Source organism: Pollachius pollachius (assembly GCF_949987615.1).
Source record: "Pollachius pollachius genome assembly, chromosome: 18".
Classification (NCBI taxonomy): Eukaryota; Metazoa; Chordata; class Actinopteri; order Gadiformes; family Gadidae; genus Pollachius; species Pollachius pollachius.
In genome coordinates, this window is record NC_136951.1 from 20,638,380 (window position 1) to 20,663,758 (window position 25,379).

The following is a 25,379-nucleotide window of genomic DNA, read 5'->3' on the forward strand; positions in this document are numbered from 1 at the left end:
TTATGGAAAACCATTTCATTTTCCACATTAGCAACATTCCAGAAAGCGGCCAATAAAAACATCAGAATGTGGCCAAAGCGTTGTTGTATTTGTCGCAGTGTGTGTGCTTTCCTCCTCAGCGGTGGGAACCTCACGGCTCAGATACAAAGTCCGACTCACTCTTTTGCCGGAGAGGCCAGCCGTTCCTCTGGCCCCCGGCTCCCCAGGGATGCTGTCGCCCTGAGGGAACAGCACACAGGTCAGCGATGGAGGGATGGATGATCCAATCAATGGTTTAAACGATTAAAAACGGTGTAGTTACCTTCTCTCCCTTCCCACCAGGAACACCAGCAGCGCCCTATGCGGCAGAGACATTAGATCACCATTTAAGTCAGTTCACTAAGGGTGTTTACTTGTTGTAGTTAATGATGAAGGATGGCTGTGATTTGTCTGCCATTTCAAACGTCCGAGGGCATAGTTTGGTATTTGGAATCTACTTTATTATGTCATTTCTCAATTGACTAACATCATCACATTCATGCATTCCACCACTTTGTGAAAGCGTTATTCTTTCATCCAAACAGTGTTGTTATGATGTATGTTTGATATACACTGATATACACTACGGCCATGCTGTAGCCCGGGGGGGGGGCATCTTCCTACCTGCTGGCCGGGGGGGCCCTTCACTCCAGGGGTCCCTGGTGAGCCATTCTTCCCCCTTCTCCCCCGGTCTCCCTACACACACACACACACACACACACACACACACACACACAAACACAAACTTCACATTAAATTTTTTCTGGATAAATGGTTACTCATTTTTGCAGAAGAAAATTATATTTTTGGAATAATACTTCAAAGTACAGGTATTACATTTGAGATTAACAAGGATTCAAAAGGTGAATGTATTTTTGATTGTCTTTTAAGACCAAGATAAAGAAGCACTTAAACTAAAGCAGTACATTTCACTAAAATCCCAGAACTCCTGCTCTGACATTGATGAATTATCCCATGCAATCATTTTAGACGTCATCACTCGGTTGTAAAGCTACATTTGTATTGTGTGTCTATTTAAGGAGGTGCTGGCGGTGTTATTTTAGGTTTTCCCCTTTCCTCGCCTCCTATATATATCAGGAGGCTGTTTTAAAATCACATACCACAATGTGATTGATTATCCGTACCTCAAGGATTTCGTGGATGTATTTTTGTGATTGCTGCGGCCAAAAATGTTAGAATTTGCGACATCTTCTAAAAACAATTGCGATGATTTGTGCATGTTGTTTCACGCTTGAGCAGCCGGTGAAAATTACAGAAATCATTGCGACCTGTATAAAATAAAACATTCAATCAAAAACGATGTTCTTTGCAGACCATTTTACTGGTCGATCAGATAAATTTGAAATGGTTGCATATTGCATATTGTTAGCATAAAGAGGATATTCTTTACTAAACAGACATGGCGTTTCAGGTTGGAAAGTGTGACAATTGGTGTTATTTGTGGAAACATATGCCAATGAGAAATGTGTGGCGATGTCGGGGCGAACCGACATTCATTCATTATTCTAAGGCTGCGCTGCTCTCCCCCTGTATGGTTGGAGGTCCCTGGGGCCCCCGGCCAGCTCACCTCTCTCCCCGCCTCGCCCGGGTCCCCTGGTTGGCCCCTGGAGCCCAGAGAGCCCTGCAGGCCGGGGTTACCACGGATACCCTGGATACCTTGAGCACCGGGTGGTCCTGGGTCACCTGGTTCACCCTGGGCAGTGAGAGAGAGAGAGAGGGGGGGGAGAGAGAGAAAGGGAGGGAGGGGGGGGGGGACGGAGAGAGAGAGAGAGAGAGGGGGGGAGAGAGAGAGACAGACAGAGAGAAAGCGAGAGAGGGGGGAGAGAGAGGGGGGTGAGAGACAGAGAGAGATAGGGGGGGAAGAGACAGAGAGAGAGAGAGGGGGGAGAGAGAGAGAAGGGGAAGGAGGGACAGAGAGAGAGAGAGAGAGAGAGGAGGGGAGAGAGAAACAGAGAGAGAGAGAGAGAGAGAGAGAGAAGAGGGGGGGAGAGAGAGCGAGAGAGAGAGAGAGAGAGAGAGAGAGAGAGAGAGAGAGAGAGAGAGAAAGAGAGGGGGGAGAGAGAGTCAGAGAGAGACAGAGAGAGGGGGGGGGGAGAGAGAGACAGAGAGAGAGGGGGGGAGAGAGACACAGAGAGAGACAGAGAGAGAGAAGAGAGAGACAGAGAGAGAAGGGGGGAGGAGAGACAGAGCGAGAGAGACAGAGAGAGAGAGAGGGGGGAGAGAGAGACAGAGAGAGAGTGAGAGAAGAGAGAGAGAGCGACAGAGAGAGACAGAGAGAGAGGGGGGGAGGAGAGAGAGACAGAGAGAGAGGGGGGAGAGAGAGACAGAGAGGGAAGAGAGAGACAGAGAGAGAGAGAGAGTGAAAGAGAGGGAGAGAGACAGAGAGAGAGACAAAGAGAGAGAGAGAGAGAGACAGAGAGCGAGAGAGAGGGGAGAGAGACAGAGAGAGAGAGAGAGACAGAGAGAGAGAGAGAGAGGGGGAGAGAGACAGAGAGAGAGAGAGAGAGAGAGGGAAGAGAGAGACAGAGAGAGAGAGAGAGAGAGGGGGGAGAGAGTGAGACAGAGAGAGAGAGAGCGAGTGAAAGAGAGGGAGAGAGACAGAGAGAGAGAGGGGGAGAGAGAGACAGAGAGAGAGAGACAAAGAGAGAGAGAGAGAGACAGAGAGAGAAGAGAGAGGGTGAGATGAAGAGGGTGGGAAACGGAAGGAGAGAGAGACAGAGAGGTCGAGACAAAGTTATTCTAGTTGTTTTTTCGTGAGGTGCATTTGTTCATTTTTTTTTTATTTCAAATAATGACTTCCAAATAAAGTCCTTGGATTAATCATCAACTTATATGTTCGAGTACACAATTTTAAATGAGTAGGTAAGTCATTGAGGCAATTAATTATTTCCAGAATCAAAAAATTAAATGAGAAACAAAGTCAATTAAAGCAAGCATAGAAACGGGCGAGAGAGTTTGGGGATAATTGGCTTCAACGAGAACCCATTACATCAGCCACTGACCTTCCTCTGCCTACACACAAGACAAACCGTATGTATTGTAGTCTATATGTACAGACAGGATGGACCAGATAAGGTAGAGTAGGAGGGCCTGTAGTCTACTGAGTCCTGATGGATGGGTACTAACAGGTGAGGTACCTTGTGTCCTGGAGGCCCAGCCTGGCCCACCGGTCCCCTGTAGCCGACACCGGGCTCACCCTAAACACACACACATATTAGGAGCACACACAAATACGAGCACACACGCACACAGGCAGGCATGCACGCACGCAGACACTCGTGCACACGCACGCATGCACGCACCCATAGACACGCAGGCCTGCACACACACACAGACAGATGAGTGCAAACACACACACACACACACAGTGTAGACCTTGCAGGCTCACTGGTTGGATTCCCACCGGGGCCCATGCTATGATTGCACTCATAGGATAAAAGGCCCACGTTGTGATGATGTATTTATTAGGGCCGTGCCGCCGAGGGAACAGCGAGGATGAGACGTGTGGAGAACACGCCAGCGTTTACCTTTTGTCCCGGCTCCCCGATCTCTCCCTGGGGACAGAGATAACAGAGAAGATCTGTCAGAGCTTTACATAATAACCCTCACACGACACCACTGGTACCAACGCTGCTGGGGAGAAGAGAGAGAACCAAACTCAATGACGAGTCAGCAGAAAGTCTTGTGTTGCATTGATGTGGAGGAGGTGACAAAGAGAATAATTAACAGCCTGTTAACATGGGCACCGATGCAGAGAGGAGACGGAAATTGGAGGCGAAAAAATGTCACCAAAAATCTGTGACGGGATAGAGGTCGGGCACGCACACACACACACACACACACACACACAATGTTTGCTTACGTCATGTATTGACGCAGTTGGGTTCGGATGAGTAGCGATTTTACATTGTCGGTGGGCTTTGTTGTTTCTGTGTGTATGTGTGTGTGTGTGTGTGTGTGTGTGTATGTGTGTGTGTGGGGGGGGTTATTAAATAGTGAACCAGCCGTGATACATGGCTGGAAATAAATGAGGTGCAGTTTAGCACTTGCATGACACATAAACACAGCTACAACGACATATTTAGCCCCGGGATTAATAAAAAGTTTCGACATTTCATGAGGAAATGACCCAGTGTGTCGCTGGTGCCATTCGATAAAACTCTTGTGTTATTACTTTATTTCTTATTTTATTTCATGCCTTTTTTTTTGGGGGAAATTGCATCATCACCTTAGCCCCGTGATTAAGAATACTAACTTTGGACATTTCAAAACAGAAATGACCCAATGTGTCAGTAGTGCGGTCCAATACAAGCTTTGTGCTTTTGCTTTACTTATTTCATCATCACCTTTGTTCCGAGCTTCCCGTCCTCACCGGGGGCTCCCTGATGTGGGCGAAGGAAGAGAGTGTCAATTGGAAAAGAGCTTTGAAGCTGTGATGACACAGTAGTCCCCAGTGTACGACCACCGCAGACCCCTAATTGCCAATCAGTTCGCAATTACATGGAATTGCGTTACATGTTGGCGCCGCGCCGCCATTCACTCACCTTCAAAAAGAAATAGTGCGGAGGAACGGGCTGGGGCGCTCCCGTCTCCTCGTCGTACAGCCCGGCTCTCTCCCTCTCCATCTCCTCCCTCTGTCTCTCCCACTCCTCCCTCTCCCTCTCCCCCACCTCCTCCTCCGTCTCCCCCCTCTCCCGCTCTCCCACCTCCGCCTCCCTCGCCCTCTCCTTCTCCAGCTCCAGACGCTCCTTCTCCATCGCCAGCCTCTCCCTCTCTCTGTCCGCCTCCAGCTCATCGTCCTCCCTCTCTCCGTCCACGCCCTCCTCCTCCCCCCCCGGGCCCCACCCGTAGTCCCCGCTCCCCCCGGTGGGGTCGTAGTCCGGGTCGGGGACGCCCGTATCCACCGACGCCGCCTCAATCTCTTCTTCTTCCTCTACGTCCCACTCCGTCTCTTCCAGGGGACTCTCTGTGGCCGCTCTGTCTGTCCCCCGGTCGTCTGTCTGCCGCTTCCTGCGCTCGTGACTTCCCCCCCTTGAGGTGGTCCGAGGGTCTGGGCCTGCTTGATGCTCTTTCTGTGGGTGGGATTTCATAAAATGGAAAACGATGTCTTGATAAAGCAGCGCCACTATGGGTTTGACCCTCCATCATGTCATCAGCATCATGTCAATATCAACGGTCAATCTTCAGTTTTGAACATATGGGTGAAAAGGGGTTGTTTGTGGGAATCTTCCATTTGCTGCAATATTCCTCTGTATCATTAAAAGTATGTACTTTAGGATGGGCTTATAGGATGGAGCTTGATACATTACCGGTCCCCTACTAAACCACTAGGTGTGAGTGTGAGTAGCCATTACAAGCCGTTTCAAAATCTGCCCTTCCCTCTGACTTAGTGACATCACAAGTGTCCACCTAGATGTATGCTGAATAGATTAGTCTACCAGCCTACCCAGTGGACTGTAGCGAATGTTGCTTATCTATACATTATAGATCTGAGGACCCTTCCAGTGTCATTAAGGCACAGGAAAGAAGAAGAAGGCTGATTTTTTAAAGCGGCTTGTAACGGCTGATCCACACTCACACCTGGATGTTAAATAGGGGCCCTTTAATAAAGCTTTCTCTGAACCACTTTCATCCAGTATGATATAAAATACCTTTGAATATATTTACATTATTATGGAGTTAAACCCCAAATTATTTACATGTTAGGCACACTCACCATCAATGTATGAAAATGATCACTTTTCTTTGTCTTGAGTGGTTATATCCGAAATAATTTAATATTTGCGTATTCTTATTTGTGTTAAAACTACATCAAACTTGCTCTTATAATAAGCGCAAAATGGGCTAATAATGATGTTGATGTTAGAATGAAAGACGCATAGACCTTTTGGAACGATTATCAAAACATTTTTACTTGAATGTATGCACACATGCACAGAGGTTATTCGGAATGAAAAGTGATAAAAAATTCACCAGTGAAAAGATTTTTGGGATATGGCTACAATATTTTTTTGAACAGTGTTACTATATATGCTGATGATATGAGATAAAACATGGTAAAGAAGGAAACCAAAAACACAAAAAAACAAGATACATTCTTCTCTCCAATTTCAATAAATACAACTCGTCAGCTTAATACAAAGTTATAAATGCATTGAAATTGTCATAAGATTGTTTAAGAGAGTAAGAGATTCTCAATTTAGCTAATCCCGATTTGCAACGACGAGAGATCGCTGCTGGTTTAATAAATAAATAACGTGGAGTTGAGTAGAGAACGGAGAAAAGCAAAGTTTGTTCTTCCATCACTTTAACATGAGCGTCAATAGGTCTAGACAGGAATAAACAATTAACTTGCATTTACAGTGTTCCTTTTTTAAATATTTGTCTGTAGTAAAAAACAAAAACAAAGACAAAACAAAAATACGACACAAGCCATAAGTCTCGTGGGGGCGTGGCTTTGGACACGTGACATCATCACTCAGTGACACGGTGTTCCGCTTCGTGAAATGTTCGGCCGCGTTCGGGGGAAGTTGCTCCTCACAAGCGATTAACGTCACAGTTTATACACGCCTCCCCGAGTTGTGTGCGCTTATGATTTCTTACAACTCTACCTTTACATTCTCTCTCAGGATTTAGAGAGGTCCTGTTTAAAAAACAAAAATGAAACAAAAAAAAGAATAATTAAAAAGAATAACTCTGCGTTTGGCCTTTAAAGGTTTTAGTTGTTTTCCATTCAAGCGACAACACAACACTTCATGCTGAACGCATGCTGCGACAAAAACTTAATCATGGCAAACAAATGGCCAAAATATAATTGAGTCATGCTCTGATTTGATTTATATTCTTGGAGAGTTTGTTTGTTTTCGATGTTGAAGTCGGTGGTTTGATTTAAGTTAATTCACAAGAACTTGCATAAGCCTCAAACAGGTTATTTTTTGCACTGGTGACATCTTTATGTTAAAGAAGTGGAAAGGTTAGATGAGTTGTCATAGCAAGTGCTTATATCTATAGCTATTTTGGCCAAAAGTAGATGCTATCTACATGCAAAACCATTATATGATTTTGTTTCTTGACCGATTTTGAAGTCTTGCCAAACTAAATCGGATTAGGTAGCAATTAATGAAAGCATTTGGCCATCACATTCATGCATCTGGTTTTCAGTGCAAAGGAAAGCGGTTGGATTCCAAAGCATGCAAGAAACACACATGGTATCGTTGATACAGGCAACACACAACACCGAGGCATACCTGTTCTGCTACTTCTGTTGTGTTGAGAGGATTGATTGTTGGTACATCCTCCTCCTTATTTGGAGAAAAAAGAAATATTATGAAATTATGAATTGTATTTAGTTGGACAGTACAATTTCAAAATACAGTACAAAATAAATAAGAAAGTTTCAAACATTTACCTCTTCTTTAAAACCCGTCATCTGAAAGAGAGGCTCTGCTGTTGTCCACTCAATCTGAAAATATTTGTTATATTCATACATATAATTCATATAATTAGAAAAAAAGGAAAATCAATAAACAAGCAGATTGGTCTGAACTTTCAAAAACAAATCCTTATATTCTTGATATCTCCATTGACCTTAAAAAAGATCTGAAAGCGATCATGTAAATGCAACCTACCTTTTGTTCCTCAGAGAGGGGGAAGCCATCTGTGATAGGTTCTACCTGTCATGGGAAGAGAAATAAATCATTTTATGGCTACATCCTACATACGCCTACAATACACCTACTGTTTTCACTGTATGTGCAACAAGGTCCCGTGTGCTTGTATTAGTGGTTGTTCATGGACAACTAATTTATTCCAAATAACTAATGAGGGTCTTCAAGTGGGCTTGGTATTAATCAACCTGATGCAAGACCAACATTTCGTGTCCTGTTGTGAGGGATATTAAATTCCCTTCTGACGCTTGGGTTTTAATGAATGGCTAAGTCCCACTGGGCAATATTGCCTATAAATCCCCAACAGTGTGTGTTTACCGGCTGGAAATGTAGATATGTATCAATGTCTCAAACATTGCGTTTGGCAATGCATAGATGTTTACAAAATGGGTCACGCTTTGCATTACAGAGTCCTTGTTATAATGTTATTTCCCATGTTTAAGCAATATCATACCATGTATAAGTATGTTATTAGTATGCAATAACGTTACGGAAAAGCCTTATCCAAACCCTAGTGTGGAACTTGCTTTTTTACCTTTTCCTAATGTTAACCCCCAACCTTAACCCAACTGTGTGGTTGCATGCTCTTCCATAACGTTATGACCTATAAAGTACATGCTGTTACAGTGTTATCACACAGTACCTGTGCGATAACACTGTAATAAGGAAACTCATGTAAAGCGTATTCCAGAAATGTTATAGTTGAAAAGACTAGCATCAATAAAATAGACAAGCCATCTTGTAAAATCGAAATGGCTTACCTCGTACTCAAAAGCGTACTCTTCACCATTATAGTACTCCTCCTCCTCCTCCTCCTCCTCCCCTTGCTCGCTGGCCTGGAGAGAAAATACATGTCACTGCTTTGCCGATGATAAGGGTTGGTAATAGACACATCCTTTATCTTGGTAACACATCATAAACAGAGTTCATCACTGAGCATCAATACAACATGGCATAAGTTAATAGCACAAAAACGGACAAGATGACAAAAGCGACATAAACGGCATTGCTCATATTGTTTCAACACACCAATAAGCGTAGGAATGTTAGTGCATGCTTGATTTTAAACGTCCCAGCCTCACTACACACTGTTTTATTATTCAACACATTTCAAACGTAGGTGTTATTACAATGTCCGAGTTCCACAGACCTTTCAGACTAAAGAAGTTATGAGTTAATGTCATGCGGTACGCAGCGTTAATGTGTGTTTAGTCTGGCCGGTGTGAGGAGACTTCATTAGTGGGTTGGCGCTCTCAGATGGCCTGAGGTCAAACAGGAGTTAATTGGAGTTAATGTTTGGTTGGTGGTTGGATTCATTTATTTCTTGTTGTTTTTGAACCCAGCTTCAAGGGCATTTACCAGGCGGTGTCTCTGCCTCTTATGTCGTCCTTTGTTCCCTCTGCCCTGTTCCACGGGTTCACAGTCAGAAAGAAAACAACAGTTGTGCTAAAATAAGACACGATGGGAGTAGACATGGAGTGGATTCCACAGTTGGGGGGAGAAAGTAAGTGGAGGACACAGCTTATTTCATGTTAGGTTAAGTTGTTTGTGAGTGATTATTAAAAAGACTGATTGCTAGCGTTGTTATCTCTACCAAAATAGATGCTTTAGGCATGTTGATTATTTAGAACTATTGTCATGAAGTGAAATACTCTATTATCTGAAATGGTTACCCTAACCTCCATGCAGAAAGAATTCCATTAAGGTGATATATTCCTGGTGGTTGTGCCGTACTTGCTCCCGTGCTGCATGGTTCCCAGAATCCTTTGCGAGGAGGCAGCTCCAGCAGCCTTACCTTCCCGCGTTCCTTGTTCTTCTTCTTCTCTGCCGAACCCTTCTTTTCAGCCTCCTCCTGTGTGACAACCACCGTCTCCATGGCGACCTCTGGCAGGCGGGAGAGCTTCTGGAACACATACAGCCAGAGGGCATGTCAGTCACACGCGGTCCACAGTGCAAAGGCCCTTCAGAACGGTCTCAGGATTTGTGACAACACCCTACGTGTATTTGTAACAAATTCAAATGTTCGCAGAGAGTTCTAGTTTTACTCTTTTACGGTCAATGGGTAACTTGAATGTCAAATGCTTTTTGCCCGTATTTATGTTACTACTCATTTCAGTGATACCACATGTTTTAATTGTTTTCTTTGGTAACCTTGCACCCATCTTCCAGTTTCTGTTAAATGTAGTAACCTGTGTGTGCAACATCATGCTGCTGTCTTGGCCAGGTCTCTCTTGCAAAATAAATGATTAATCTCAATGACACCAATCTGGTTCAATAAAAGTCTGCTTTTAAGGAGCTCAAGGTGATGTTCTGATGTTGTGGAGCGGGTAGGTGTTCTAAACTATCCGCCCTCCTGATATTGTCCTGCCCCACCTCCTTGGATGTACTGTCGTTGGAGGGAGCGTTGACCAGGGTCAGGTTCATCTGGAGCCGGGGGGTTTCAGCGCTGGCGTTGCCGTCCAGCGCCCCCTGCAGCCCGGGGCCGTCGGGCCGGCTCTGGGTGACGTTGGGCTCCGGGACCCCGTCCGACCCCGACAGCTCCCATGATGCACTTTGGCCCACCGTGGTTCCGTTAAGCACGTCCTGCCCAGAGAAAGGCACCACAGGTTTCAAATTGCATAGAACTATATGTGTGAATAAATGTAAATATGGTCTAAATTTCATGGTCAAAATGTATTAAATATAACCATTGTATAAGAAGATATAAAATGTCCACAAAATCCAGCAGAAATGTTTTAACTAGCCTCATAGATTATCCTACATACATAAGAGACATAAAAACACGACTTAAGGTTATCCACGTGGACTATGAGGACCAGGTCCTCCTCCCAGGTGTGGAGGTGTGTGTGTCTGTCAGGGAGTGGGGGAGGGTCTCACAGCAGAGGGGGGCGGGGGCGTCTGTCCGCCAACAGCAGGCGGGTACACTTCCTCCGTCAGGGGCTGGCTGCTCAGCTCGTACTCCAGAGAGTTCTGATCCAACGACAGCAGGGGGTTCTTTTGTTTGGTTGTTTGTTGTTTGTTTGTGAGTTCTGACGCGGAGAGCTTTTGAATCGAACTTTATACTTTTATCAGAAGTTTGAGGAAAATATTTTAAAAAGTAAAAAGTATCAGACTTTATTTCCAAAATGCAATTAGAATTTTAATTTGTGTGCATAATTTAAATCTGTGTTTATGAGTAACATCGGTGTTCTATAAATCAATCACATAAAAAACGACCACACAATTATTAATACATAAGTTGTTTGTATGTCGACGGTCTATGTGTTCTATAAAGGGACATACTGTGTATTCCGGGATGGCGTTGGAGCCGTGCACCTCCTTGACCTCCTGGAGTCTCTTGGAGGAGCTGAGCACGTGCAGCAGCTCCTCCACTCCATCCTGCAGCAGGTGGTCCACCAGGGCCTTGAGCAGGGGCAGCTGGGAAACGGAGTTTAGCTCATCGTGAACGGAACGCAATTGACCTCGATTTAAGTCAACACTTATTGGCGTTATTTTTTCTGTTCCATTTGGGTGTAAAAATGACTTATAGAAAGTACAGTGGAAAGTAAAGTGCATGGCCAGCAGATAATGTCAGCAGTCTGTTGTAGAGTGCGATGTTCTCACCCTGATTCCATAGGCTTCGAACATGGCTTCAATGTCCTGTGGAAGAGGAAAAGGACCCCGGTCAATTGATGTTTTAAAAAACAAGACTAACAAGTCACTAATACCAATGTCTAAAGAAGTTGTGGTTCTCAACTGCTGGGTGGAGAACCACAAGAAGCCATGAATTTACTAATGTTTTAATATTGTTAATTCATGTTTCAATGGCTTACTATTTGATTGAGTTCAGCACCAATTGTTGAGGCTTTTTGTTTGCTCCATATTTTTTAACCCTACATTTTCGATCACTCTAATATCTGTAAATAAATGTGTCACTCTTTTGGGTGGTAACTTAATGAGGAATGACCCCTGTGAGTCCTGAGGCTGGACCAGCCCAGACTGGTCTAATGAATGCATATTGTAGGAACCCAGTTAAACACGTTACCTTCATCTGAATGTCCTTGCCGGGGGGCCCCACATCACCCTGTCACCACACGACAAGGCAAGTAGTATAAAGAGAGCAGGTTGTCATTTCAATGTCGTCTCCTTGGTAACAGAAATACAAACATGGAGGTAAAGACAACATATTTACCCGGTCTCCTTTCAAACCTTGCACCCCTGTTTCGCCCTGTGGAAACAAAATACTTGCTGTAAACTCCATAAGGTCAACAATGCATTCATGTCGTTGTTCATCGTTTAACTTTTCTTTGCATTAAAAATTTCGCCCGTCATAGTAATTACCTTAATTCCCGGTGCACCCTAGAAACACACACACACACACGAAGGCAAAGAAGCCTGCATTAGAGAATGCAACGAAGCAAAGGACGAAGCAAAACACCAAATTGGGGACTCACAACATTGAACATTGGAGTGCGTCGCCAGAAATGCGTTTTCAGTGTTTGAAAAGAGCTCCAAAGTTCTCTTTTTAAACACAAAAAGGAGTCAGATGTCACTCTGTGCAAGCAAGCAAATATGACACATACATTTTTTACATGCCGTAGCCAAGATGATGGGCCTTATCCACCTAGCGGCCATCTTTTATTTAAACTTAATTGAAACAGGTCTCATTCTGATTAATAACCAGGTTTTCAAGAGACCTGGCCAAGAAGCAGCATCAAACAACATACAACAACGTTGTGGTTGTCAACAGGCTGCCATCTTGGCTCTGTGCTACAGCTGGGCAGGGGAGCCGAGATGGCCGCTGGGTGAGTAAAGAGAGGGGGGTCTGGGTGAGTAAAGAGAGGGGGTTCTGGGTGGAGACAACGTGAAGGCAGGGAGAGAGAGGCAGGCAGTCGGCCCCCGGACGCGGTAACCCACAGTGACTCCGGGGGGACCCATCGGCATCGGGAATGCTTGGCGGATCTCTTCAACGGTGGCACCCTGACAAAACATCACATCAAATCATTACAATATTGATTATTAACCATGTATTGACTTTGAATAAATAACGTTTTTAATCAGCACGTATAAGAACACATCGATCAGGGATACATTTTGCAAGAGTAAGTTATGAAATTTATGACATTGGGCATACCTTGTCACAGAAATGAATTTTAGTAAAAAGCCATGAGTGCAGGACAAATGGAGGAAGAAAGGGATTTTAGCCTCTGGGATTTAGTTGATTCCTCGACAAAACACAGTTGTTGTGATATGATTGGTGGAGATTCCGAGCCAGATGGCGGGCCACAGCGTGACCACGAGCTAGGCTGATTCAATTAGGATGTAAACTAACCCCTACACAGCGCCAGCAGCTAAACTTAGTTGAAGAGGATAATTATCTTCCAATATTCCAGCAGTGATAAAACGGTACAGAAGGAGGTACATTCAGGTCCTATCTAGAATCGGTAGGGTTAGGGTTAGGCCCGCGCTACCTCTGGAGTGACCAGGACTTTGGTTCCTGGTAATCCTGGAGCGCCCAGTTCCCCTTTGCTGCCGTCTTTACCCTGGGGGGCGGGGGGGAAACAACACGTTGTGTTACCCTCTTCAAGCTCGTGGCACAATTTCATGGCAAGCTAGGACTGCTTCCTCACTGCTACTTACATTGGCCCCAGACTGTCCCTTCTCCCCCTGTGAGGCAGAGTACATTGGTAATGTGATTACTGCACACAGTCGACGTGTATCTGGACAATTAACCAGTCTTTTTCTAAGTCTGTTATGTATCTGAAAAACAAGAACTCACCGTGTTGCCAGTTTCTCCTTTGGTTCCTTTTTCCCCCTGTCAAAAAAAAATCTTTTCAATTCATATTGACCCCTCAAAATACTAACTATAGGCATCGATTCAACATGTCCCTAGCCATGGAAGGTATAAATCCATTTCAAACAGGTAAACTTAACAGTACACTCACGTCTTTTCCTGCCATGCCTCTCTTCCCATCAATGCCAGCCTTCCCCTGCAAACAGGGACGAAGAGAAACGAGTGGCAAAGCAGATCAAGACGTTCTTATTTCATGAGAAATAACGTGAAATACAGGAAACTGGTGACAGATAAACAGATGCTGAGCAATGCAGAGAGGCTGCCACCGGATGAAGAGCTTTGATGGCAACACAGGCACACGTCCTGAGATGGACATATTCCATACTGAAAAGCACTCATTAAAAATATTTTAATGAATTTTCGAATTAAAATTCTACATTTAAAAAAAAAAAATAGAATGTATTGAAGCATCACACTCACTGGTGTTCCAGGCAAACCAGGTACACCAGCAATCCCAACACGGCCTTGATCTCCTCTGTCCCCTTTCTGTGACACACACAGTATGCACACACACACACACGGCTCACAACAAACGTCTTTGTCTTTCTTAAAAGTATTATTTTGTGGTCCTTAAAATTGTAACCAAAGCATTTCAACAGCAGTACAACTAAAGAGCGGTGGAAGAGCTCCACAGTAGAACACTCACCGTCCCCATCTCCCCCCTCTTCCCCTGTTCACCCTGCAGCAGGAGAGATGAATGAGCTACTGGTCAAATAATACTGATGACAGTGAGGACATTCAAACTGAAGGATAACTGTAATGAGGAGAATTCCCTAGGTTTTGAACTATTTAGTTGTCATATGAAGGGCTGAAGACCTTTGCTGGCTGTCTCAAACCAGGCAGCATTAGTGGACCAATCACAAGCCAACATCGAGGGGTCTGAGGAAGGTGTGGACATGGAGTGTGTGTGGGCCTGACTCCAGGCTCCGCCGGCGTGTGGTGAACATTTTCTAATGGTGTTGACCCTTCACTCACCTCAGTCTGAAGGCTCAGCGTCTGAATAAATCTCAATTAAATATTTCTTGCTCCAAAAGCAAAAATAAATCCTTAAACCTGATCGCAAAAGGTTCTCTTTCTTAAGCATCAGGGCCCTTGAGAGTTGTTATATCTTTGTTTACGGTTCCCACCTTGGCTCCTGCTACGCCCGGAACAGCTTCCAGTTGGAGGTCGGTCCCACCCTGGGAAACAACAGGAAACGGTCACATTGGAATGTACAGTCCAGGGGGTCAGAGGGTGGGGTCAATAGGACCATGAGGTGGAGGTCAGAGGATGGGGTCAATAGGACCATGAGGAGGAAGTCAGGAGGTCAGAGGATGGAGTCAATAGGACCATGAGGTGGAGGTCAGAGGGTGGGGTCAATAGGACCATGAGGTGGAGGTCAGAGGGTGGGGTCAGTAGGACCATGAGGTGGAGGTCAGAGGATGGGGTCAATAGGACCATGAGGTGGAGGTCAGGAGGTCAGAGGATGGGGTCAATAGGACCATGAGGAGGAGGTCAGGAGGTCAGAGGACGGGGTCAATAGGACCATGAGGTGGAGGTCAGGAGGTCAGAGGATGGGGTCAATAGGACCATGAGGAGGAGGTCAGAGGATGGGGTCAATAGGACCATGAGGAGGAGGTCAGGAGGTCAGAGGATGGAGTCAATAGGACCATGAGGTGGAGGTCAGAGGGTGGGGTCAATAGGACCATGAGGTGGAGGTCAGAGGATGGGGTCTGTCGTGGCAATTTCTCTATCAGATATTGCATCTAAGACAGGTGAGATATTTAGATGCAAAAAGCACACAATACTTGTAGGCAATTGCTGGACACATATATTTGTAATAAAAGTATGAACAAAGATACATCTCAATATGCATCAACAAATAATAAAACAGGCATACAATACAATAATCTGAGGCCTCAGATGGGAGTTCGCCCTGCGTCTTACTTCATTCTCTAAAGGTACGCCAGGAGAAGTCCACCGAGTGTTCCAAGTAATGAGTTCTTATTCACTTTGGATGGTTTCTGGAGGAGGGTCTGTGCCCCAATAAACCAAAAGGCTTTGTTTTACCAGATGGTAATCTCTACAATCGAAGCTCCCCAGGATGCCATTAAAGGGGTTCGCGGCCGTGCCATGTAACCTTTTGTTTCCTCAACGCTAGCCAGGGGGTCAAGGAACAGGCCCACACATCAAAGGATTGCATGGAAACAGATCACATCATAAAGAAGACATACGAAGAGGCAGGCAATAAAATGCATCACACGAAACTCAAAGGTTCACACTTTAGATGACCCCCAATGAGTATAGAAGGCAGGCAATGTATACATATATATATCACACAAAATAGTAACAAAACTTAAGTTCATAGATAGACAAAAGAAAACAATACAACATGTGGATTTTCCATCAAAGGTCAATAGGACCATGAGGTGGAGGTCAGAGGGTGGGGTCAATAGGACCATGAGGTGGAGGTCAGGAGGTCAGAGGACTGACCTGAGAGGTGCCTGGTGGGCCGGGCTTCCCCTCTGGACCCTGCAGAGAGAGGACCACCATGGAAGAGATCATAATGGATGAAACACACTGAGCAAGGCTCAAAGTGTTCATTCCCTGATCACTAAACACTATATAGTAGACCGTTTAGTGAAAAAGTAAGACAGGAAATAGGGGGCACTTATTATGTCCCTGAAATCAATCGCATGACGTTTATTGGACACTTAACAGGTCATTTGCATAAATAAACATTTGCCGCCCATCTCTACTGGATGAATAGATTAAAGAAAACCGCTATGCATCATGGGATATGGTGCGGAAATAAAGAGGATCATGGGATATGGTGCGGAAAAAAGTGGACATCAGCTGTATATTTTTTATACGGTGCATCATGGGTAATAAGTAGTGCACTATATAGAGCAGGGGAGGACCCATTCAAACAAGGCACTGGTTTAATGTTTGACTGGAGGATGAAGCCCTTACCCTTGGGCCAGGCATTCCTGTCTCTCCCGTGGGCCCTTGATCACCAGGCTCCCCCTGAACGGGAACAGCATAGAATTCAATAGAATAGAATAGAATGGAGAAAAATAGAATGACTGAAAGAATAGACTTCCTTAATGTTTGGTTTATGCTACCGTTTAGCTACCTTAATCACCCGGGTCAGTATGTTGTTGTCCGACGTTACCTGGTTGAAGGAAATAAAAGACAGAGGGTTTAATTCTTAGCCTGGCTAACGTCAGACCTCTTCTCAATCTACATTGAGAAGATGTCTGGGAACCACATTCATTTCCTTGTGTTTGAGGCGTGGCGCTACGAATGTCTATCATATGAGTCAGTACGTAGCTCAAAGCCAATCGTATCAATTATACCAGGTGACGTATGTAGAGCGACAGAAATTCGATGAGGAAGAAGACGACGGGTTTGTCGCATAGACGTCGTCATCGTCTTGCCGTCCCTCCCCGTTCTCTGATTGGTTCCCTATCTCAGGCGAAAATCGGATCCATGGAATCCAGGCTTCCTAGCAGCGCGAAATTAAATCGCGCGCAAGGCAGCATGGGTATACCCAGGCTATTTAATTCTAGCAGTTTTGATTGAATTGAGTCATGCGACAAACTCCAAATCAGGTGTCTAAAGGCCTTATGAGAGATGGAGTTTTTGAGTGTTGTCTGGATGTGGGAGAGATTGATTAAAATGTTTAAATGGTTATAAAGGTATTTACATGTGCTGTTCCTGGAGGTCCAGGTTTTCCCTGAGGAGTGGCAGCCGAAGGAACAACAAATGAATACAAATAAACAACAACAAACAAGTAGATAACAACAAAAGATGTGACGCCACAGAATTGTAAACACTCTAATCAGATACAAAAAACATACAAATAATAAATGTATTCATGACCCACAAAAGGGTTATTTTCAATGTCTGACGCATCGGTGCCAAACATCAGACTGAAAGACGGCAAAGGAAGAAAAAGAGACAGGTGGCTCAAAAAGTTTCCAGACCAAAGGATAAGATGGACACAAAGAGCAGGAAGTCAACGAGAGCGAACAATGTTTCATAATAACAGAGGATCTCCAATACAAACATACGCTGTCTCCTTTGTCCCCCTTCTTGCCGTCTGCGCCCTGAAAGAGAGAAGATAAGGTTAATCTCACTACTCCCCTGCACCTTGCCTAATGAATGAATGAATGTATGAATTCATATTCAGCTCAGTAACAACACGCTGATGCAATCTCTCTTGGCTCTCGTTTTAATTGACAACTGTGGTGACATCGCAGTCACTGTGACGCAACATCCTGAGAACACGTCAGATGTTTGTGTGTGTGTGTGTGTCTGTGTGTGTGTGTGTGTGTGTGTGTGTGTGTGTGTGTGTGTGTGTGTGTGTCTGTGTGTGTGTGTCTGTGTGTGCGTGTGTGTGTGTGTGTGTGTCTGTGTGTGTGTGTGTCTGTGTCTGTGTGTGTGTGTGTGTGTGTGTGTGTGTGTGTGTGTGTGTGTGTGTCTGTGTGTGTGTTCCTTACCGGCAGGCCGTGCTTGCCTCCTTCTCCTTTGCCCCCTGGGTCGCCTGGTCGGCCCGGCAGGCCTAGTGGCCCCTGGGAGACATGGGTTCATAAAACCAACACACACATTAGAAATTGGAACAATTAGGAAAAAACGACAGAAATTAGAAATTAGAAAACCAAAATCACCCTAACTCCTCGATCCCCGGGCTGTCCTCCTTGTCCCAGTTCACCCTTCAGGAATGAGAGAAAACACTTTAGAGTCAATAACATATTAAAAACATTTCATATTTCACCAAACAGATTCTAAACAGACCAAACGTCAGTAAGTCTTCAAGATCATGAGTCTTAAACTTGGTGGTGTTTTATTCGACATGCTGAGGGATTGAAATGTACCCACAAATAGATCAAACACATGACTTACCGGTGTACCGCGTTCTCCTTTAGCTCCCGCTTCACCCTACATATACGCACCAGAGTAGAGACTATCATCTACTTTGTCAAGTGTCAATCAGTGAACACAACCAGACAAACATTCTGCCTGAGTGAACTCACCACGCTTTGTACACGGTCAAATGGTGTTGAATCCATATTGATGGAAGAACAGACAGCGGTTGAAGTTCTGCTTTATTGCCAAATCACTCTTCAAACCAATTGAGACTATGGGGGGAGACCTCTCTACAGCATTCTATTGGAACAGTATTTCTTAGAGGTTCTAATTGGATATCGTATAATAAACCAAGAGTCAAGTTTGGAATTGGTGGATTACATACCATGCCATGAATAGCAGTGAACAATATATCATTGTAACGTAGCTTACATGCTACTGAAACCATACATTTCTTCACAACTGCAGACAGACTTAATGGTTCTCAAAAATATCCTAAAAAGGAGAATATCTAAAAGGGTAGGGTCATTTAGGTACGAGGATGGGGCTTGTATCAACAGTCGCTAATCAACAACCACATTGGATTTACTTACATCTTTACCTCTTAATCCCGGAGCTCCAGGATTTCCAGGGAGCCCAAGACCTCCATGTTCACCCTTTGAGCCATCTTGCCCCTGGAGGGAAAGTGATCCTCAACATGAACCATGTCTCTTTATTTCTGTACTCAAACTTTTCTTTCATCTTCACAGAATTCTTTTTGTTACCTTTTGCCCTGGCTTCCCCGATAGACCAACATTTCCCTGAGGAGGAGAAAGTACATTCACAAATTGTGGTTTGTCTGCATCAGGGTTATGCAAGCACACACACACACCAACACACATGCACAGACGCACATCACACACCCACACGTCACAAAATATTGTTTTCGTGTGACTCACTCTTTCCCCGTTCTCTCCCTTGGGTCCCTGCAGTCCTGGAACACCGAAACCGGGACTGCCCTGCAAAGCGTCATCATCATCATCATCATCATCATCAACACCACCACCACCCATAACGTCTTAACGCTAAACATTAAAACAGACCTCAGACGGTGAGACCCCCATGCCGCAGAGTTGTGTTGTGTGTTAGCGTTCAAACCTTTTCTCCCTTGATACCCTGCAGTCCTTTGACCCCCTGCTGGCCGAGCGGGCCTACCGGGCCTACGTCCCCCTGAGAAACGGACACACACACACAGCGCTCAGCGTACGTGCCCACGTAGGCGGCATCAGCCCCGCTGAGGAACACCTCACACAACAGGGTGGGATGAAGGACGAGGAGGGGGGAGATATATGTTCACCACGCTAAATAATACTCAGTAGACTGATGGACTGTAGGACTTCAGAGGAAGTAGTTACAGCGCGTTAACCAAGCATGATACGTCTTGAGGGCTGACACGGCTCCCGTCGGGTCCTGGGAGCGCTTTGATGTTCCGGCGCTTGGGAAGTCTGGGAGGGCTTGTTTAACAAACTGGGCCTCAAGAGGAAGACAGAGTTGGTGTGCTATCCCTTCCCTGCTCCGCCTCGTACTCAGGTCTCTTTGAGACCATCCAGACAATAAGACAGCCACACACGGTTTGGATGAGAGTTAGATAAATCCAGTGTGGGGGGGCTATATAAACACAAACAGACGACTCACCCTGGCTCCTTTCTTCCCCGTCGGGCCGAGGATCTGTCATGAAAAAGAGACAGGGGCCTCATCACTGTGTCCTAACCTCCTCAGAATGCGTAATGATACTCATAATAATGATCTGCTGCTGCTGTGGTCCTTACACCCTTAGCGGGGTCTCCAGGCGACCCCCGGAGCCCCTCATCTCCTTTGTGTCCGTGGTCTCCTTTCTGCCCCTGGGGAAGGAGACAGGGTGACAGTGGGCCATAACGGTGATGAGTGTGACGCAGCGAAGGCCATCAGCGCTCGATGACAAGAGGAGGGTGAAGGTCCGCTCCTGTGGTTAAGTGGAGGTGGAAGTGGTATTGAACCCTATACTATAAGGTGTACGTGGTATTGGACCCTATACTATAAGGTGTACGTGGTATTGGACCCTATACTATAAGGTGTAAGGGGTATTGGACCCTATACTATAAGGTGTACGGGGTATTGGACCCTATACTATAAGGTGTACATGGTATTGGACCCTGTACTATAAGGTGTAAGAGGTATTGGACCCTATACTATATGGTGTAAGTTGTATTGGACCCTATACTATAAGGTGGAAGAGGTATTGGACCCTATACTATATGGTGTAAGTTGTATTGGACTCTATACTATAAGGTGTAAGAGGTATTGGACAATGTACTATAAGGTGTGAGAGGTATTGGACCCTATACTATAAGGTGTAAGAGGTGTTGGACAATGTACTATAAGGTGTAAGAGGTATTGGACAATGCACTATAAGGTGTGAGAGGTATTGGAACCTGTACTATGAAGGGAGAGTACCAAAGCACATGCACATGGTGATAACATTTCCTTGCTTCATGTTGAGGACTGAAATCATTTTGTTATTAGAAATCCGGTTATCGTTGGTATTTGGTTCCCTGAATCGTTCAAACACCTTCCAAAATGTTCAGGTAGGAAAGAAAAATGTTTGAATTATTTTGTGGTGAAACTTTATATCACCGTATGCGAGTTTAGCCACAGCGTTATGTAACAAAAATATGACGATAATGATATTTTACCACAAAATTAAACGAGGGCGTGGGTGGAGATAATTAGCTCCCCTCCAGAGCCCCTGAGATTAAAAGCCAGCCACGTGGAGCCCAGCGCGGTCACTCACAGAGGTGTGAGCCTGTGGGGCTCACATCACCATGCAGGCCTTATCCGCCCTAATCAGCAACTGAAGCTCATCCACAGGGAGAAGCATCCACTCTGCCTCGTGCTGACCGTCGCTGGGCGGGATAAGAAGGCCCTCCTTCTGAGGTTTTTTACCTTGTTTGGTTCGTGGACATTTAGAAGAACAACAGAGAGCGCATCGCTGACCTGAGGCAGCTGGTTGAATGTGAGGATATGAACGGAACGTGTGGCTGATGAGTGGTCTGCGATTGCATGAGTTTGACCAAGGGCTTCACCATATATCACCAGATACGACAGATATGTTTTTCTTGGGGAGGAATGCTTCTTTTCGGGGTGATACAAAAGTCAAGCTCACCAACAGAAGATCTAAGTCATACCAGCGACAAGCAGAAAAACATCCAACAGAATATGGATTGTATTCATATTCATATGAATGTCTGGCACAATTTCTGAAATTCGAATTTACACTAGAGTCCAGCAAAACTACAAGCAAACTGGTTTGAAATCCGTTTCCTGCATTTCTGCAGCCCTGTGCTCCAGCAAAAGCACGACGATGGAAATAACATCACTGTGAAATACAAATCATTGTTGTTGCCATGGTAATGGTCGTAAAAGCAGACACTACTTTTCCTTTTCATCAAAAAGTGGTGAATCAATGGGATAATTCTACAAATGTCAATGCACATTTTTCTCACTCTAACTACTGTCAATTTCAACGTGCGTCACCCATATGTTCTCGTTAATGGTGGTCGTTAAAGCACATCAGCAGGTGACAGAATTTAAAGAAACAATATCATGAGTCAAGGATGGATTTGTCAGAAGTTTTTTGTGAGGGGTTGAAGCATTTAAGAAGCTTTTCTTAGCTGGAAGAAGTGAATGGCAAAAGTCCTTCCAGAACTACCTGTACATCTGGAATCTTGGAGGTGCAGTACGGTAGAAAGGAAAGTCACATAAAGTCATTGATATAATTTCCTCAGTTGTCAATAAGAGAGGACTAATGTAATACTCACGAGAGGCCCCTGTGGACCCACCAGCCCTCTCTCGCCTCCGTCCCCCTGGGAAACACAATCACGCTTCAGCCGTTGGACAGAACACTGCTCAATAATCCCATTTCAGTGGGCTGTCACGGTCGGCCCACGCAGTCATTCTGCACCTTTGTTGAGCTACCGGTTAAAACTGTGTGTTTATCGCTCTGATGATTGAACCCATCATTTATAACTTTTCAAAAAGGATTATGATGCTGATGAAAAACACACACACGCACCCAGATTACGCCACAGACACTCATACGCATACACACACAATCACACACTTAATGCAACACACACACACACACACACACACACACACACAAAAACACACAGGCCAAGCCAATCCCATCCGTTTGATGACTCACTCACACTAAAACAATATGTAACTGAAAACCCAACACTCGGGACAGAGGTCGAGAGGGAGGAGAGATGATGGAGGACCTCACCTTTTCACCCTGCTCTCCTTTGAACCCCTTTTTCCCCTGCAGACGGGAAGAGAAGAGCGCTCTATAATCATGGTGCTACGAGGCTACGGAGAGGCTAGTGCGTCACGCGCTGCATAGATATATGTGTATATATGGGGAGATTGAAGGGGATGGTGTGTACCCGAAGACCGGTGACTCCTTGGATGCCCTGGTCGCCGGTGGCCCCCTTTAACACACACACACACACACACACACACACACACACACACACACACACACACACACACACACACACTTAATGTAAAAGAAAAGATAAGAGAAATAAAATATTGTTTTTTGTTACTATTTGGCTGAATATGACAATACCTTGGGGCCAATTGGTCCTGAAAATCCGATGTTACCCTGCAAAAAAAGTGAATTCATGAAAATGAAATGGTAGTCAGAGTGTATCGGAGGACTTCTAAGAGAAATCCAGCAGGTCCAGCAAGACACAACAAATGAGGTCATTCTATCACATGAGCTGTTTTCATGGTTGTTGTTCTAATCTTCTCTGAGCGACATTTGCGATCAGTCAGTCACGTTGTGGTGGAGGTTGTGTGGGAACAGACTACGCTTATGAACACTGATTGACAGATCAACATTCAAACAGCCCCAGCCTTTGAACAGAGTACCTTTTCTCCTGCAAATCCGCGCAGACCTTGTGCTCCTTGTATTCCAATTCCTTGGTCACCCTGACAAGACAAAGCCCAAAACATCCCCCGGCCTTAGAGCAACACATTAACAGTCACAACGCCATTTTGTCCAACATCCCGCTGGCTCAGAAACAGCCCTACCTTTTGCCCCTTGTCCCCAGGGGACCCAGGCACCCCGTCTATCCCGATCGGACCGGGCAGACCAGCCGTTCCCTGGTCGGCGTGGGTATGTATGTTTCAGAGAGAGGAGGGAAGCATACAAACACATTCTGAACCCACTGTTCAGTGAGCCTAGCGGTAGGAACCGTGGGCCTCTGCTGACCACTGACAATGCCCATTCAATTGAGTGATAAGGTTAGAAACAGGTGGATATATTTGTAGTAGTAGTGTAGCGTTTTCAGTAACTAATCAGAACTTACATCTCTTCCCTGATCTCCTGGGTCTCCTTTCTGCCCAGTCTTCCCTCGCAGACCCTTCACAAAACAATTCCTGGTACATTAAGATGATCCCAGTCCAAAACAAGACACAAGAGAATCCTGCAGTACTTTATTGAAACCTTCCAGAGATCAAGTGTGATTTACAGACCACAGTCCCACATCTCTGTTCCCTCTGTCTAGTGTCTATATAGACCCAAATCATCTGGCAGGCAAATTGGTTAGCTGGGTGGGAAAACCTTTCATAATCTTTGGAAACCATGACAACACAACTTGTTCTTTTTAATTCTGTATTCCTGTTCCCACCCAGGTAGCTTGGAAATGTATTTTGCCAGCGATATATTGTTTCACTTTTTTTTGACAAATGTACTTATTATAAGTCGCTTTGGATAAAGCGTCTGCTAAATGCTCTGAATGTAAATGTCATTTTGATGTAGTTGTTATGGTTTCCCCACCCGTTAACCAACGTGGCCACTAGGTGGATAGAGTCCACTATAGATTAATGAATGTGTGTTAATAGAGCAGATGAATGAATAAACAGCTTCTATACTTACTTTCGCCCCAGGCTCTCCTGTGTCACCCTGCAAATACAAATAATTCTAAACAATCAAAACGATATGAAGGATGCAAATAAAATCATTGCATTCATATATTTTTCTGATATCACACACTATATTTTCGTATTAACGAAAGGTTCTTGGTCTACAAAGAATTATTTTTGATTTTATTTTCTAACAAGTTGGGACTCTTTGAAGTGTGAATAGTTTTTTCCAGGTAAATATATACATACATACATACATAAAAGCCTGACAGATAGCATTAGGCCAACACACTCCTCACCGTGACTCACTGTAGACCCATAGTACAATGCCACTGAACAATTTAGTCATTTGATTTAAATCTGTCCTGTGGAATAAGCCTTTATCAGGATTTGAAAGGCAAACTTTTTAATGAAACGTTAATAAAAAGTTAGTTTGGTTTGAGTTGCTGACAGCTTGTGTGGAGTCGGCTGAGTTACATGAGAACATGAATACATGATGAAGTGAAGTACCACGTGGTGTATTCCAACCAAAGACACACGTCACACGCTTTAGAACATCTACTTTAGAGGAGCTTATCCAAGGTGTCCATGACATAGCCTGAGGAACCCCGATCACCAGGGGCCACGGTACCTTGATGGATATCCCCGGGGGCCCGGCTGGGCCCTCCTGTCCCGGCAGGCCTGGGGCTCCAGACACCCCCGGTACCCCCGAAGGCCCCTGAGGGCCCTGGGATATAGAGGCAGAGGTGTGCGGTGATCAACGTCACATCAACATGATAAGTGGGATTCATGTCAGTAGCATGTAGACGGTGTCCACGCCATGCAGAGACCCAAGAATGGAGTTGCCATGTTTCTATATTGTAAATATCAGGATGAGTGTTGATCCTCATGTAAGTCACATAAGTCACTTAAACCAGGCGTAAGTCACATGGAGTCAAAATCACATCAAGTAACCATCATTTAAACATCAACCTGCATTGCATCACCATTGAGTAAACGTGAAGGACATTTAAAGCAAACGTCAAGTAAACGAGTGATTG

The 25,379-nt window shown here is 44.9% G+C and overlaps 1 protein-coding gene across 1 annotated transcript in view; it reads right to left on the reverse strand.

The window, feature by feature from the left end:
- col7a1l (collagen type VII alpha 1-like) overlaps window positions 1-25,379 on the reverse strand; it is an 82,286-nt gene that overhangs the window by 18,146 nt on the left and 38,761 nt on the right. The window contains exons 34-86 of the mRNA XM_079755973.1: window positions 24,971-25,066; window positions 24,353-24,379; window positions 23,784-23,837; window positions 23,506-23,577; window positions 23,344-23,403; window positions 23,039-23,074; window positions 22,854-22,898; window positions 22,694-22,729; window positions 22,227-22,271; window positions 20,199-20,270; window positions 20,065-20,097; window positions 19,528-19,599; window positions 19,329-19,388; window positions 19,155-19,190; window positions 18,984-19,064; window positions 18,427-18,462; window positions 18,192-18,236; window positions 18,024-18,095; window positions 17,595-17,630; window positions 17,228-17,257; window positions 16,655-16,693; window positions 16,492-16,545; window positions 16,012-16,050; window positions 14,667-14,717; window positions 14,186-14,218; window positions 13,960-14,025; window positions 13,631-13,675; window positions 13,465-13,500; window positions 13,326-13,352; window positions 13,157-13,228; window positions 12,603-12,665; window positions 12,027-12,044; window positions 11,878-11,913; window positions 11,731-11,769; window positions 11,310-11,345; window positions 10,989-11,123; window positions 10,584-10,676; window positions 10,080-10,289; window positions 9,502-9,609; window positions 9,066-9,110; window positions 8,468-8,542; window positions 7,668-7,712; window positions 7,448-7,501; window positions 7,287-7,340; window positions 4,944-5,111; window positions 4,584-4,697; window positions 4,386-4,421; window positions 3,567-3,593; window positions 3,177-3,236; window positions 1,607-1,732; window positions 643-714; window positions 302-337; window positions 160-219 (exon numbers count right to left, since the gene is read on the reverse strand). Coding sequence (XP_079612099.1) covers window positions 160-219; window positions 302-337; window positions 643-714; window positions 1,607-1,732; window positions 3,177-3,236; window positions 3,567-3,593; window positions 4,386-4,421; window positions 4,584-4,697; window positions 4,944-5,111; window positions 7,287-7,340; window positions 7,448-7,501; window positions 7,668-7,712; window positions 8,468-8,542; window positions 9,066-9,110; window positions 9,502-9,609; window positions 10,080-10,289; window positions 10,584-10,676; window positions 10,989-11,123; window positions 11,310-11,345; window positions 11,731-11,769; window positions 11,878-11,913; window positions 12,027-12,044; window positions 12,603-12,665; window positions 13,157-13,228; window positions 13,326-13,352; window positions 13,465-13,500; window positions 13,631-13,675; window positions 13,960-14,025; window positions 14,186-14,218; window positions 14,667-14,717; window positions 16,012-16,050; window positions 16,492-16,545; window positions 16,655-16,693; window positions 17,228-17,257; window positions 17,595-17,630; window positions 18,024-18,095; window positions 18,192-18,236; window positions 18,427-18,462; window positions 18,984-19,064; window positions 19,155-19,190; window positions 19,329-19,388; window positions 19,528-19,599; window positions 20,065-20,097; window positions 20,199-20,270; window positions 22,227-22,271; window positions 22,694-22,729; window positions 22,854-22,898; window positions 23,039-23,074; window positions 23,344-23,403; window positions 23,506-23,577; window positions 23,784-23,837; window positions 24,353-24,379; window positions 24,971-25,066 — 3,216 coding nt within the window. The remainder of the gene's footprint in view (window positions 1-159; window positions 220-301; window positions 338-642; window positions 715-1,606; window positions 1,733-3,176; window positions 3,237-3,566; window positions 3,594-4,385; window positions 4,422-4,583; window positions 4,698-4,943; window positions 5,112-7,286; window positions 7,341-7,447; window positions 7,502-7,667; window positions 7,713-8,467; window positions 8,543-9,065; window positions 9,111-9,501; window positions 9,610-10,079; window positions 10,290-10,583; window positions 10,677-10,988; window positions 11,124-11,309; window positions 11,346-11,730; window positions 11,770-11,877; window positions 11,914-12,026; window positions 12,045-12,602; window positions 12,666-13,156; window positions 13,229-13,325; window positions 13,353-13,464; window positions 13,501-13,630; window positions 13,676-13,959; window positions 14,026-14,185; window positions 14,219-14,666; window positions 14,718-16,011; window positions 16,051-16,491; window positions 16,546-16,654; window positions 16,694-17,227; window positions 17,258-17,594; window positions 17,631-18,023; window positions 18,096-18,191; window positions 18,237-18,426; window positions 18,463-18,983; window positions 19,065-19,154; window positions 19,191-19,328; window positions 19,389-19,527; window positions 19,600-20,064; window positions 20,098-20,198; window positions 20,271-22,226; window positions 22,272-22,693; window positions 22,730-22,853; window positions 22,899-23,038; window positions 23,075-23,343; window positions 23,404-23,505; window positions 23,578-23,783; window positions 23,838-24,352; window positions 24,380-24,970; window positions 25,067-25,379) is intronic.